Raw genomic sequence first — 16,070 nt, forward strand, 5'->3', positions numbered from 1 at the left:
CATTGCTGGAGCTGTTCTTAGTAATGTAGCACGTGCCTTAACAATGGACTACGGCCGGTGCTATTTTAGGAAACTGGAATGTACTTAACAATGATCAATAACAAATGTACACTGAAGACACTTTTCAAGTTCTCTAATTACTCCTATTTTAGATAATGCTGAAGCTTGACACTTCCCCCTCCCAAGATACTATTAATTGTGGTCTCATCTAACAGTTCCTTCAAAGCATCTATCTGCACTGAAAGATTCGGCACATTTCCAATCCAAAGTGAAATTATCCATTGGCAAAAGAACACCACGGTACACTGCATAGAGAAGTGACAGAGTGAAGAGACATCTTAATTGCAAATTCCTTGAGCTTTTTTTTTTTTTTTTTTATTAAAAACATCAGAGGTACTTTCCCAGACTGAAGAGGAATTAAATTTTCTGTGTCTGTATGACTAATCTCGCAGACACTCGGTTGAAACTGTATGAACACTGAGAACTAAATATAAATATATCAATGTGCGTACATGTTAAGCATACTTATGATTTGAATCGATTCACAAAATTGAGCACATGGAACTTATGTGGCTTGCTCTGGAAACAGACGTTTTTCCAGACTGAAGGATGTGAAAACTACTTCCCCATCTAATGTGATTCGGTACATCTGTGTGTGATTACTTAAACACGTTTCAGACAACGGAGCAGCACAGCCAAGTCTCATAGAAGTTACATTCATTAAACTATATCAGACATGTGGTCTTCTGTAGAACCTCACTATCTGCTTTTTTCTAAGATTTACTAAAGATTCCCTATATTTCCTACTTAGAGCAAGAAGGGAGGACTGAGAGTTAATTATGTTTGCCTTGAAGAAATGAGAAGTGACTCGACTGTTTCAGGGCTGATCAAAAATGTCTGAAGTCACTAACAGAAATCAAAGCAACCGAAACCAACATTGCTGCTCTAACTGCATCAGTTCCCTGAAGGTGGATTCAGAAATACTGGGATTTTTTTTTTTTTTTTAATGTGTGTCATCATTTTGCTGTCATAAAATTCCATCCATCTCATGCACAGATCAGCCTTTCCTCATGAGCACAGGACTGCTATTTTCCTTCAGTCATCAGTAGCTACAGTCATCACTGAGATGGTCCTAACCAGCCAACCTGAGTAACCATGCTAGGTGAGATGTTCTTACAGAAGCTAGGTAGTGGTAATTCCCAATTTGCAGATTCAATAGCTCTTCCCACCAAATGTCTTAATACCAGCACCATCCCTCTGAAACATGCTCCTGCATGCTTGAGGTAGTACATATCACCATGGAGACATAAGTCCTTTCAGCTCATCTTTTTCTTGAAGCTTTGGTGATTTATAAATTATTCTTGGTTGTTACAGTGGTATCTGAGCAACTGGCCGAGCAAGGACAGGAACTGTGGACATGTGCAGGCAGTTCCTGCCCGAAGAAGCTGTGTAAAATCTGATTTATGATGAAGCTACATAAGGAAAGCATATTGCCATAGCAATAAATTCTGCATTCTGAAGACCTGCTTTTCAACCAGCAGGTCGTGCAAGTCACCCCATTTCTGCCACCAGGGGAGGGCACCGGTGCAGTTTGAGCATGCTGCAACCCCTGAAGTTGGTCTTCAACCTGATGCAGCCAGTGCACAGGCAGAAAGCTATCAAGACCTATCACAGTACTTAGTGTACGGATGTTTAACCAGGTATTAGAGCTTGTAACAGAACATGCTTCTTGGTTACCCTTGAAAACATGTGGTAGCTTACTTCGAAACCAGGTGTGAAATAGAGCATTTTCCAAAGTTGATGGTCTGCTGAATACTAAACAAGACTTTTCAGCATGTTGAAGCCTAGTCACTGTGCTAAATCACAGGGCTGAGTGAAAAACCAAGGACAAGTATTGTGTGGGGACAAAATACCTGCCTTCTTGAAACACGTATACATACATAACCATTTTTGATACACACACACACAAAAAAGCATTTGCTCACACTAAAGCTGAAAACCCTTCTAATAACAATACCTGTGATACAGCAGATATGGTCAGTAACTGTGGAAGCCAGTGTCACTACTATGTTGATGGTACACAAGTGAATATCTGACTTGAGGAGAACTATATCTGTTGCTTTCTGGTTCCCCAGGAGGCTTATGAGTATTTTAAATGGGCTTGGTCTTTCATTACGGGTTTTTGTACTACTGGAGGCATTGCTGGCTGTAAGCAATCTCTCTAGAAATCTCTTCAGGGGTTTGAAGCACCTAGCCATTTCGGCTTAAGTGCGGTACAGCATACACTGTCTTTTCCCTGGATGCATGCACATGCAAAAGCGGCCTCTAGATGCTCCTGCAATCCAACTAAATCAGGCTATTCCAAAGTTAAGAACTGAGAGCAGCTGGCGGGAGGTGGGGGAGTGGGGGAAGAAGTAATTTGAACCAGGTTTTGTATAATAATATAATTCTTCTAAGTCTGGAAAAGTATTCACTGCGCAACCCTGCCTCTTTCCAACTATACGGGTTTGGTGAGGCTACGGACTGATGCTTCCTGTAACTGTGGCTGCCGAACTGCCCTTGCCGACATCGGCAGGAGGTCGAAAGACTCTCAGCAGAGATCTGTTTGCTCCCGATCCAACTGCACACCGGTGCCGGGCAGCGCTTGCCCCGAAGTCCCACACCGCCCTTCCCCCAGGTACCCTTCTCCACGGGCCGGGCTCCGGCTAGCAGCCGGGCAGCCAAGAGCAGGGCGGGATGCTACAGCTCACTGCGCCCTGCGCACCGCCCTCCTCCCCCTGCGGCTGCAGCGGGGCAGGAGCTCGGCGCGGCCCGGCGGGGCGGACCAGGGCGGACCGGGGCGGACCGGGGCGCACCTGGGCCCCAGCCCGGCGGAGGCGGGCGCAACGGGGCGGAGGGAGCCCGTCCTCCCTCCCTCCCTCCCACCCACTCTCCCTCCCTCGTTCCCTCCCGTCCCTGCCCCCTCCCCCCTCATCCCTCCCTCTGTGCGCGCCGGCGGCGGCGCCGCGGTCCCTCCGTCCCTCCGTCCCTCCCTCCCTCCATCCGCGCCCGCGGAACCCCGCGCAGCGCCCGCAGGTAAGCGCCCCGCGGAGAGGATGGGATGGGACGGGACGGAGCGGGGGCGGGAGGTGTCCCGCCTGCGGGGAGCTGCCCGCTGCTCTCTCCCCGCGGGCTCTGTGTCTATGGTGCCTCTTTCCCCTTCTTTTTTCGGCGGTTTCTTCAGTATTTCGGACAGTGGTGCGAAGTTTGGCGGGTGCGCGGCAGGGTAAGGGGGAGGCGCAGCGGCGGGGGTCCGGCAGGGGACGCGTTAGAGACGGGCTTTAACGGGCCGCTGGCGTCGGGTCAGCGGTTGTGCCTGCAGGACTAGCATCTCCGAGGCTGGCGTGGAGTAAGTGATGGACACTTGTTTGATTAAGGGACGCTAACAGTACTGCCACTGTTCGCTTACTTAAGGGCTGTCCTGATTTTTAACTTGATTTATTTATTTAATTCTTCTTCCGTGAAGACTCTTTGGATTTACTTACACCAAATTAAGGCAGTGGAAGAAGTCCTAGCCAAAAAAATGGTTGCCACCTCTCTCTCCTGACTTCCTCAGTCCTCCGGACGAATTCCCTGCTAAAGTCAGATGGGAACTATGTCCCTGTATCTGTGGGGTTCACAAAGGTAAAGGACAGGGAGAGGATGAATGGCAAGGACAAGGTATAGAGTATTAGGGAGAGACTGGGAGAGTGGAGCGGGGTGGATGCTTTCGGACAAAAGCCTTTAGCAAACTGAAGTGAGAAGAGAGAGGTGGAACCAGAGGGACCAAGTTTTTTCCTCTCATTCCTTTCTGCATGTTCTTTTTAAACAGTTCTACAATGGGAACCACCCCCCAAACCTTCTTCCTATGGAAATGAGGGAAAAAGATTTCTGCATAGCCCTTTATCAGAAAACTCTTGCAGTGCCTGAACTTTTTTCCTGATGGAGTTTTTCTGTGAAACAACTCGCACCTTTCTGATTTCAGTTGTCTGTGAATAAATGAGAAGCTGCTCAAATCCCTCCTTCCTTTTCCCTTTTTCGTGTTTTTTGGGGGTTTTTTTGTTTTGTTTTTTTTTTTTTTTTTTTTTGGTTGGTTGGTTGGTTGGTTTTGTGTTTTTTTCCTTCCTCCTTTGCTGTAGTTTTGGGGCTTTTTTGGAGAGTCAAGGCTGAATAACTTGCAGGAATCCTTGTAGGCAACCTCTGCTCTCAAAGTTTTGGGGGATTGGGGTAGCCACAGTCTTGCACTGTGAAGAACTGCTGCAACTCCCTATCTTTTCAAAGAAAGCCTCTTGCATGCTAAGTCAGGGTTGGTGTGTTGTACCATTTGGTCTAAAATGAGTCACTCTCAGGTCTGAGAATCATGTTTCAATTTGGCAGCCAGGACTGCGTGCCATGCAGCCTGTTACTCTTGTGCGAGGATGGGGCATACGGTAGTACTAAAATAATGTGTTCTAGCAATTTCAGTGGTGAAGCAGTGCTCTGTGTGCACAGGCGTAAGTGCACTTCTGTCCTGCAGCTTACTAATGCCGGCTGTAGGCGTGCCGTGTGCTTCTCCTTAACTGATATGCACTCGAATTTACAAGGCAACTTGATAGGCATGTGTTCTACTGTTGTTTTTATTAAATATTAACTACACAAAATCAAATGCTGTCTTTCTCCAGAAAAGATTGTCTCTGTCTTTCACCAGAAAAGATTGACACTGTCTCATCCTGTGGAGTTGTACATGAACTGTGGTGGTTCTGGATTTTCAGAAGCAAATAAGTAAGGAAATGTTACTTAGGAATGCTGGGAAACACTGTCTCATGCTCAGTATGGTGTCCTTATCACTCTCTGTTACAGGTTGCACTAATTAGACCCTTGGCTGCTATAAACCTTGTTCTCAGAAGTTACTAGAAATGGTGCTGGCTGGAGAGAGGAAAATACTGAATGGTGCTTGCTTTCTTTTTCCTCCCCTCTTCCAAACAAATACTGAGAGTAGAAAGGTTAAACAGCTTTTGAGACACAGCATATGGGAAATGCAAAATTGAAGTAATGCTATACTGAGCACCTAGCTATAATACATGAATACAATGAGCAAGTAACAGATGATCTTATAATTGTGTGCAAAGATACTTATGGCTGCATGGTTTTCATCAGTAGCTGTGGAAGACTGTAACAACTAAAATATAATTACTTCTCTGCTAAGAAACGGGAAAAATAAAAACCTGTCTTTAACTTGGTCTTGTAGTAGGTGTCACACAGTGGAACCATGTGGGAATCCAGGAGGGAGTGTTTAAGAAAGTGTTTTGCCCTGGAAAACTTAGGTGGGACTTCACATAGGATAGGCTTTTACATTGCTTTGATGAGACATTAGTAACATCTTAATGAATAGTTAATTTTTTGTCAGTAGCCTCTCCATATTGAGCTTCCTTTGTCAATATTTGGAGGTTTAAACAAAAATATTAATTCTGAGTAGCTTTTGTCTTTGGGAGATTATCACCATCTTACCTTTGACTACCCAGCAGTTTTGTGCATCAGCTCCTAGAGGTAAGCTTCCTCTCACAGAAGTCTGAAGAGCTGTCTTTAAGCACCTCTAGGTGGTGACCTGCCAGCACTTGGTGATTGCTGCTACCTTGTCGATTGCTTTGTATGGGGCTTCTTTAGTGTACGGGCACATAAGAAAACCGAAAGCAGTTCTGTTGCCAACAGGGCTGCCTGAGGAGCTGCACATATATTGCTCTTGATCTTGGTGATGTCCAGGGACACCTAGAAATTTGAGAATGGGGACAGGTTTCTGTGAGGCTGTTGTCCTGTCCATTCCAAAACTGGAAGTTGTTACATTTGGAGGATTTCTCCCATTTCATAAAGGAAAGTGTATGTAATGTAAGGGACACTTCAGGTGAGTTTAAATCCATCTAAATGGGTTATTTGAACTGCAGCCTCTACAAATAAAGCCAGGGCGAAAACACATACAAGTGTTTTACTGAAAGGAACATAAAGCAAACAGTATTTTATCATCATGTATTTCACTGCTTCTTCCCTAACAATGAGTATTATTCTTTTGAACAGTGTAGTAGTATGAAAAGAAGAGGAAACAAACTTTGAAAAAAGTAAACAGGGTGGTTGTATTAAAATAAACGTACGGAAATTATCAAAAGGCAGTGCTAATAGCTGAAAATAAAATATTTGCACTATTTTTTTTTTTTTCCCTTCTTCTGTCCTTTTCTTTCAGGTTGCTTTCTCTTCAGGTAAGAGCTCATTTTAAATCTTAAGATTTAATGATAAGTGAGGTGGTAATGGCTTAAGCTGGTAGTGATTATGTAGCATCCCATGTGTGTGTTTGACTTCACTTTTTCATGTGTTGTGTGGTGATGCTGTAGAAATGTGACGCTTCTCAGTGGTGCAACATTAGGGCTGAACTTACATATTCAGTGTTTGCTCTTGAGTTTCCTTCATAGCTAACTCAGAATCTTAAGGCTTCGTTCATGACACATGGATGTCAATGGCAAAATCTGTACCAGCATGAACAGCTTTGGATCAGGTGCATGGCTGATATGTTGCTTTGGTAAAAGACAAAACTATTCCCTGGACAGGTGAAAGCTCTATTGAGGGAATAAGATCTGCTGTTCTGCTTACATTTCAGGGGACTTTTGGTTTTCTTCATTTGTCTTTCAAGCTTTCTTACTTTAAAACAAGTAGAAGCATTGCCTGTGTGTATTCTTATACCGAATTAGCGTACTGAAGCAAATGAAATTGAACATCTGAAGCAGGTCAGGTGTCTTGTTTTGAAATTTGAAGATAGAGCAGAATTCTGACAAGTGTCTGCTTTTGTGTATCAGGATGTCTCCTACTGTCATCTATTGCTGTTTCTTGACTGCGTGGCACTCTTCTCCCACGCTCAATCTGATAAGCAGCACACCTGGCTTGCAAAGTCTTGGTCATGGCTTGGTGGATGGTTGCATTCTAGGATCTATTTTCATTTTTTAATGACTGGTGCCTCTTATTCTTGAAAATGTGGTTTTCATTTGTGCAATATTTAGCACCAGTAAGGATAAAAGGCTATTTAATGCTAGTTTGGGTAGTATACACACACCCGTATCCCACACGGTAACTCTGTGATCATTGCCTTTTTCTAATGAGCTCTTGAAAAAGACCTTTTGAGGTGCCTAAGGCATTGCATTTCTCTATAGAGGAACAATAGCCTTGCTCGGATCACTGCATACTCTCCAGAATTTTCTGACAGGCACAAACTGGAGTAATATGTTAAACACATTTTTCTCAGTCCTGCATCTCCTTCCTACTGGATTTGGCTCCTTCTTGACCTGCATCTTGTAGGCAATAATGTTAGTGCACATCAGGTGAGAGCTGGCATATATACCCCCAGGTAAAGGAACATTTCTTCTTTAAAAGAAAATGAACCTTCTTGCTCTGCTTATGGCAGATGAAGCCAGCCAGAGACATGCATGGCTTCTGTGGTTCAACGAATCTGGGTAAGGCATGTATGTCCCTGCTAGCAGCACTGCTGGGGTGGGAGGAACTGCATCCCTCCTCCTCAGGCCACTCCTGCAATGAATAGCCTGCAGGGTGTCCTCCACTGGTGCATGTGGAAAGTGTTCTGCTTCCCAAATGCTTGAAGCTTATTCCTGGTGGAGTTGGATGAGGACCTGGCAGTTGTTGCTGCTGGGAAGCAGGAAGTAAGTGTTGCCCCTTGCCATTTCTCACCTGCAGATCGCAGTGTAGTCTGCTGCTGAGGTGGTGGTAAGTAGTGTGGATTGGTAGCAAAAGAAGTGCTTCCAGTTGTGAAAGTGGGAAGGCTGTATCTGCTTTAGGAGGAAACATGTTTGGGGGGCACAGGTACTGTATTGGTGAGAGCTTCATTACAGTTTTGTGCCAACTGGATTATTTTTGTTTTAAATTAATTTAACTTGAAAGACATTATTTGGAGGTGTTTTCACATTCTATTTAAAAATACAAAGGTGCCAGATATGGAAGCCTAATACTGTTTTTCTGCTTTTGCTTCTACTGCGAATAGCAGGCAAACATCTCTTGAAGTGGCTTTATGAAACTGCTGGAAAAAGTGGTGATGAGCTTTATAGTTGATACAATGAACTTCAAATCTCTGTAATACTCCAGCATGAGACCTACACACCATTTAGCCTTTTCTCTAGGAATTTACATGCCACAGTGACCTTCTGAGAAGGGTGAATTTCACAGGCACTCTCTAGACAGTACATCTATTTCGTTGCCAGCTCCAAAATGTATTGCATACTGCAGTGCTTGCAGAAGCAATCAAAGAAGCATTGGATTGACATCAAAGGCAAGATCTTTCTGTACAAAATGCTGGAGATTTTAAGAGTGGTAAAAATCTGGCAAGGGAAATGCATACTGGTTTTCATTGTAAGCCCCTTTCCCTCTCTCCTCCCCCTCTTTTTAGGGTGTGTATGTCAAATACGAAATAGTGCCAGTACATTATTTATGGGAGCAGTTTACATAGACTGTTCTTAAAAATTCTTTGGCCATTTGGGTATGATTGTTTTCATCCTGGATGGAAAAATGTATGTATAACTATAGCAGTGTCCTTTTTTTGATTGTGAAGAAGTCAGCTGAAGCTTTCTTCAAATTAAATAAAAAGATGTGTTGGATGAGTATTTAATGTTTAACTGCAGAGAGAATTTTTTCTCTTCTTTGGATCAGTGGGTGATTATTTAAGAGCACTGAGCTTAACACAAACTCCAGCAAAGACTTACTGGTATCTGAGAAGTCAGGGGAGATGATGTACAGGTCATCTGTATTTTAGGTGGTTATACTTCATGTTGGTATTTGAAGGAAAGAAGAGAGACTGCTAAGCTCTAAGGAGGAAATTTGCTATGTACCTTGCAAACATGGCAAGTGTTGATTTGTTTGTTGCTGTAGGGCATTCATAGAGGTTCCATAGCCACTGGATATCACTAAATGTTTAGTCATGGATAGCACAATCTGCTTTTGACCCGTTGTGTACATCTCACCTGCAGGATGGTGTCCTGAAGCCTTGAGCTGCTGCTGGTAGCTGAGAGAGGAAATGGGGTGGTGCTGCGTAGCTGAGGTGTGAGAAGGGCAAGATGCCTTCATTTTCCCATCCCCAACCAGGCTGTAGGTGTCACTGGGAGGCTGGTGCAGACAAAGGGCAGGCTTGTCTGCTGCTCATTTCCGAATCAGCTTTGCTGGTGGCAGGCAAGGTGGAAGGGCTCATCCTGGCACTGGGGAAGCTGCCAGTGTGGCAGTCACCATCCCTTCAGCTTGTGGCAGTGTGGCCTGGTGCGTGGTGAGCACTTCTGCTCTCCTGCTGCTTTGGGCAAAGGCAAAGCAAACTGTTGAGTAGTAGCACCAGCTGCAGCTGCTGGCCCTCAGCTGGCTGACTGAACACAGGAGACCTCAGTGGAAGACTGCAGGTAAATATATCAAGGAAACAACTATGTCAGGTCACCTTGCCCCTAGAAGAATGTGCTTTCCCCTGGGAGGAACTGTGGCAGTAGTTATTGTGGTCAAGACACAGTGTTCCTTTGATTCCCATGCCTGCATCAGATGCTTGCAGACTTTCTTGGTGGGTTCTGTTTTCTTTTGGTTACTGTGTTTAATGTTCAAAGAATAACATCTTAAATGTGACATCTTGTACTTGAAAGATACTGTTATAAATGCCTATCAAGTTTAGTTGTCTTTCCTTTTGCTTATTCTCCCTCCTAAAATGTGGCACATATGGAGAGCTGTAGAGATGAGTCAGGATGCCTTTGACTTGGCCTGAGCATGGTTTCTGCTCAGGGCTTTGAGAGCTGTTCTGATGTGGCTGACAACACATGAGGTTCATTTTGCTTTTCCTAGAGCTTTGGATGGAACTGATGAAAACTTCACCTCAGAGCAGTGCGTTTCCCCGTGCAGTAACCTTGCAAATTAGGCAAGACTTTTCCAAATTCATCTCTGCTCCACCAGTCTCTCAGATTCTTGTTTACAGCAGCTGTCCTAGTTCAAATAGCCTATGCAAGGGAGACTGGAAGCTGGCTAAGACTTTAGGGTATTACTGTGATCAAAGCAACTCTGGTAATTAGTGAATAGGCTTAAAATAGGGCTCTAGAATTATTCCAATTCTGAAAACAGTTGATAGGAATAGCATGGCTTAGTGCCTGGTTCTCCAACAAGCATGGTATGTTTCTCATGCAAAAGCATCCTAAGAGGTTCAGTGTAGAGAAAAAAATGCAGGGAGAGTTGTGCAAGCTGATGACAACCCAGTGACAGGAGGGAATTACGTGTCTGTAGAACACATAAATGTCTTAAAACTAGTATGGTTGAACAAACACTTCTGCCATGGTCCTGCTTATTTCCAGCCTCTGCATCTCTTCCACAGAGTTTCTTATTAAGCCAGTTGCCCAGATTTTAATGACAAGGTTCTGATTGAGAGACTTGTTTACAGCTTTTTTCAGTTCTTTTTAAATTTTTCCTGATGTGCTATGAAGGCTCTGTGAGGGGAATCTTGGTATGATTATTGTGGGAAAGTGGTTGCTTTTTTTCTTCAGGAGAGTGGCACAAAACTACAGGAAAGGCTTTGGTGTTCAAGCTGCATGCTGGTTCATCATGCTTCGACATTGACAGGCATATGGAAAAGAAGGCAGAGAAAATACTCACTTTCCTTGGAGTTACCAGGATAAGGTGATGTTTCTCAGTTGGTAACAAACTCAAACGTGAAGCTGCTCTCCAGATGCCTCCCGGAGTTGTGGCAGAAGTCATTCAGTGCCCCACATCTTCCTGTGACCATTCCACTTGTGGTTTGAATAACTTCCCCTGTGGGACCCTGCAGTGGGGACTCTTGCTGGTATAAGCTGTGCCTCCACTAGAGGGGGATGCCAGTATAGCTATACTGGCAAACTTTGAGGATCTGGTTATATTGTTTTACTCTTTCCAGCTGGCAATATTAACTGCTGGGTTAAGTGGAACATTCTTGGAAGGAGGCTGCTGTGGGACCCAAGGCAGTCAGGACCCAGCAATGGCCTTACACAGCAGCTGACCAAGTAGCAGGCATTGGTTTTGTCAAAACCAGCATCAATTCTGCCAGTGTGCCGTGCCACATGTTTGTACAGAATCATAGAATAATAGAATGGTTTGGGATGGAAGGGAACCTGAAAGCTCATCTAGTTCCAGCTCCCTCTGCCGTGGCCAGGGCACCTTGCACTACACCAGGTTGCTCAAAGCCGCATCCAACCTGGCCTTGAGCACTTTCGGGGATGGGGCAGCCACAGCTTCTCTGGGCAACCTGTGCCAGAGCCTCACCATTTTCATAGTCCTTATACCTAATCTAAAAACACTCTCTTTCAGTTTAAAGCCATCCCCCGTTGTCCTATCACTACATGTGTGTATAGGAAGTCCCTCACCAGCTTTCTTGTAGGCTGCTTTTAGTTCCTGGAAGGTTGGTATCAGGTCTCCCCTGAGCCTTCTCCAGACTGAACAAGCCCAACTATCTCAGCCTGTCTCCAGAGCAGAGGTGCTCCAGTCCCCTAATCATCTTCGTGGCCTCCTTTGGACTTGCTCCAACAGCTCCACCACATCCCTCTTGTGCTGGCTGCCCCAGAGCTGAACGCAGCACTCCGGGTGAAGTCCCACAAGAGAGGAGTAAATGGAGACTCTAAAGTTAGCCAGCCTAGGAGAGGCAGCTCAGCAGTGGGAGAGACTGCAAATCAGACCCAGTACGCCTAAGTGGGCTTTGTTCGGGGTCAGAGGAGCTCTGCATGGGCCTTCAGCTTTGGTGTTGTGGACGCAGCTGGTGAATTGCAATTGTGGGATGCCTAAAAAATCTAGTTTGTGGGTGGATTTCAGTACATTCTCCTTTTGTGGCCTGAATCTCTTGGACATCTTAGTTTATTTGTATAGCTGCAAAAGAAAGAGTCTTAGTGGTTCCCAAGTAATGGTTTAGGGTTTATTCTTTCATTACATACTGTCTTAAAGAGGCTTTGAAGCGTGTGTGCATTTAATGCTTGTATCCATGCTAATGTGCACTGAGTTCCAAGGGGAGAGTTTGAGGCAGGCTACTACTCTTCTTATTTTTTAAGAGTCCATTACTATTCAGTTCCATTTTTCTCCAATATGATTGTTTTTAATTCTTTCTTGCTCTTTAAAAGATGTGCAAAAGGAGTGTATCTGAAAAGCAACAACACATATTAGAGTAGTGCTTGAACACCAGCATTTCTGTCATTGTATGTGTCAGATTTTTTTGTTGTTGTTATTATTCTGTTTTTAACACTGACTGCATTCTGCCTCCTGGCTTTTAATTTTCCACTTGAATCCTTGGTATCTCCCAAATATTCTCATTGAAGTATTTGTAGTCTCTGTTGGGTGGTATGTATGCTGAGGAGCTAATCAGAGAAGCTGAGTAATCACTGAAGTATGGTGTGAATTTACAACAGCCTACTTAATTCATGTGACCTCTTGTATGCACTAAAAGCTTGTCTGCTAAACACAATTTAGAGTTAATCTAAGTAAGTTCTTAAAGTGAATTAGCCAAGCTGCATGCTAATCCTCTGTGTTTACCTGCTTATTCAGATAGGCAGCAACTCAAGTTGCATTAAATATCACTTGATAAATTGAGTAGGGAAGGGTTGGAGAGAAAAGGTGATGAAATCTCAGTGTTTTCTTCATCTGTGTCCTTTCAGGGCATATTTCAGAACTGCTTTGTGTTTATAAATCTTGAATTCATGGAATGATCAGCATGAGCTACCTGAGGCCAAAACCCCAGTACTCCAGTGCAGCTCTCTTACTAAGCACTACTGACAGCTGCTGCTGCTCCCAGGATACATTGGGGAGTGTGTTACTTCCTGATTATCCTTAAATGTTGTTCCTCAAAATCCCCAACTGTTTGAGTTGGGATGCTTTAGATGGTGGGGAATATGGTTCAGACTATGGAGATAAGGAAGCCCTTTCAATCTCTGCCAGGAAACTAGTAGCCAGCCCCGATTTTATAGCATGGACTCACAAATTCTGGCTGATTGTCCAGAGTGCACCAGGGACTGACATGGTGGGCAAGAAGCAATTACCATTCATTTGTCAACATTAGGATTTTTGTTGTTTTGGGCTACTGGGTTGGCTCACTCTCCATCAAGGCAAGATCAAAGGTAAGATCTTATTTCTGGGTCACTGCTGTCCATCAGATAAGTTTGTTTGTGGCCTTGGGAAAAAGCAGTGACGTGAGAATAGGGAATTTAAACCCTGTCATTAAGATAATTCTTTCTTATTGTCAATTCTAAATTCTTTCTAACTTCATTCAGCTAAACTATGCAAAATACAGCACTGCAGAAATTGCCTGGAGAACAGTCAGCTAAACTGATGCAAATGTTACAAAAATATTTCTGAAGCAACATGACTGTTATTTCTAGTTTGAGGGGTTGGTAAACAGTTACTGTGTCTGCGTTGTTGATGGCCTCAACCGTGTTAAGCTGATGCCTTGCAGTCTTCAGTGTAATTTTTTTGTGGGGGGTGGTTGACAGTTTTCTATTTCAGATAAACTTAATTAAACTCCCGTTTGTGCACCATTGGTTGGGGTCCATGTAGGGCTATATTAGGATGGTACATTTGTAATCTGGGGTTTGGGGTTTGGGGTTTGGAGTGCTTAATTATGGACTTCCTTGGCTTCAGCATTTCCACATTATTGTATTTTGTAGTGGTTCATTCTGTCTGAAGATTGAACATCTGTTTCATGGATCTGGGGCGGGAAAAGAAGTACTTGCTTTAATGCTGGCCCCCCTGAAAGCTGTTTAGAGAATTGTTACATTCTGTTATCATCCAGATGTTTTTTATCTGCTGAAAAGGATATTTCCTGAATGTTTAAATACAAACTTGTTTCAGAAGAATGCCAGCATACTACTTGTTTTCTGAGGTCTAAACAGAAGGTAGAGTTAACAAATGGAGTCTCTGTTGCTGATCCTTAGAAGTGTCTAATTATATCATTTTGTTTTTTCTTCTTGGAAGTAAATATTAAACGTCTGTTTGTAAGTTGTTGAGAAGATAAATTCTTTCTGCCTTTCCTGTCGAGGAGTGATAGCTGGATATCATCCTGGTATCTTATATGGTGATATATACCTTGATAGAAGTGACTTCATGTATTGCTATTGTCTTCTTTAATGATACCAGTTAGAAAGCAAAATAGCTATGAGAACGCACTAAGTTAAATTCTGTCAACTACCAGTGTAAGGCAGTTGGAACTTGATGATCTTAAGGTCCTTTCCAACCCTTATTATTCTATGATTCTATGTGTCCGCATTGTGAAAAACACTCCTTGCAATTCCAGAGTTCAGAATAATTTTAATGAGCAGCTCCTTGCTTGTTTTATTTGTTGTTGCTGTTATTTATAATGGAGCAGGACAAAAGCATGCACCATATTTGCTTCTTTTAAACATGCGCGTGCATTCACAATGCTGGCAACAGCTAATGATGCATCTGAAAGGATGAGCTATCCATGGTGACTTTGAACTTTTCTCCCTGCTAGTTAACCTCTTCAAATTTAATGCTTGTCGTTAGAAATAAGCCATTTTAAAAGAGTTTCAGATACTGTTTCAAAATGACTTATTTCAGAAATATTTGGTACTTTAGAAGTCATTACAATGAAAGTGCAGATTATGAAAACACTGTCATATGACAGCAGCTTCCTTGTGCTTGTGCTATGAGAGACCATCCACATTGTAGTTACTTGTTTACATAAGCCTGAGCACACTGCTGTTATTTTCCAGCAGTTTGTGTCTAGCTGTATTTTTCCTCTATTTTCTGGTGATTCCTTTTTGAAGTTTAGAGTAGTAAAACAATGTTGACACTGGATGATGGCATGAATTATTACTCTGGAGTCTTCGTGGTTCATTTGTTTTTACTTGAAACAGAGACATTAGAAATTCACTTTCAGGGATATCTTGCTGTTCCAGTACCCAGTAATTTGAAAAAACCCAGTGGAACTGCTCCCACAGTTGTTTCTTGAAGCTGGTACTGTGGTCAGTACAGATGCTTTAAAGCAATTAAAGGTTATTTTATCCTATGCCAACCTCATCATTCCGTTGCAGAAGCTCCTAATACATCTCAAGAAACATTCATGTACCACCCAGAACCCCTTGCATTAAGGCAGAATCTCACTCATTTCACTAAGCGAGACTGTGAAGAGGCTCTCCAGCCTTGCTGAGTAGAAAAGCAGTGATCATCTGTAAACAAACCTTAACAAGCAAGCATTGATGGACATCTAGAGAAGCTCATTTCTGATAGATAATGCTTGAAATAAGTCTAGAGGTTTAGGATGATAATGGGAAGATAACTGAAGTGTTGGCTTTAAAACTGAAGCAATTCAGATTTTTTTTTTAAGACAGAGCTCAGAATAAGCTTTTCAGAGAAGCTATAGACTTCAAGAGACGATGAAGTATCATTTTTGGATTTAAAAGCACCCCAAGAAAACGCTGCCCTAGAGATGGCAGCGGAATAAGTACAATAGGTTACCCTGCTCTTGCAGGGGGGTTGGACCAGATGATCTCTCGAGGTCCCTTCCAACCTTGGGATTCTGTGTGATTCTGTGTGAAAAGAGGCAGAGCAAGTGAGAGAATTGCACTAGATGCAAACTGAGCTAGGTCAGAGAAGTAAAGAAATAATTAAAAAGGACTAGTACACAAACTAAATGGAAGTTTTTTGGGTTTGGTTTTTTTTTTTGCTTGATGGTAAATAGGATTTTGAGTCCTTCAGTGTATAACAGAGAGAGAAAAAGTACCCTGTGTTTAATGGGGAAAAGGAGCATGATTAATATGTGGACAGTACAGTGGTGGCACTATAAACAATAATGTTGAGATTTGAATAGAAAATGATGTCTTTTTTTTTTTTCGTGCTGCTGCATGCCTTGTGTGTTAGCCTGCTACCAGTTTGTACCATAATTTGTGTGACTTAGCATGAGAGTTTTCACGGTTTCACGTTACAATGTCAAATACTGTAGGTTTGTCCTTTCAAAATGTGTTTTCTGCTTATTAGTAAAATGTGAGATTTTCTTCTGATAGCAAAAATTATTATAGTTAAGATATTAATCCCCTAGAATATCC

At 43.0% G+C, this 16,070-nt stretch overlaps 2 protein-coding genes across 2 annotated transcripts in view; both read left to right on the forward strand.

Moving 5' to 3' along the window:
• Nucleotides 1–2,575: 2,575 nt before the first annotated feature.
• LOC133220583 (uncharacterized) lies at nucleotides 2,576–3,269 on the forward strand (the record flags this gene model as incomplete). The annotated part of the gene is made up of 1 exon (XM_061368805.1): nucleotides 2,576–3,269. A coding segment is annotated over one exon (694 nt), but the record flags the coding sequence as incomplete, so codon positions are not given.
• LPAR1 (lysophosphatidic acid receptor 1) overlaps nucleotides 2,969–16,070 on the forward strand; it is a 67,655-nt gene continuing 54,553 nt past the window's right edge. The window contains exon 1 of the mRNA XM_061368807.1: nucleotides 2,969–3,075. The gene's annotated coding sequence lies outside the window, so the exon portion shown is untranslated. The remainder of the gene's footprint in view (nucleotides 3,076–16,070) is intronic.

Source organism: Neopsephotus bourkii, unplaced genomic scaffold (assembly GCF_033783945.1).
Source record: "Neopsephotus bourkii isolate Nb327-2 ecotype Australia unplaced genomic scaffold, CSIRO-AGI_Nbou_v1 NB_1447, whole genome shotgun sequence".
Lineage (NCBI taxonomy): Eukaryota > Metazoa > Chordata > Aves > Psittaciformes > Psittacidae > Neopsephotus > Neopsephotus bourkii.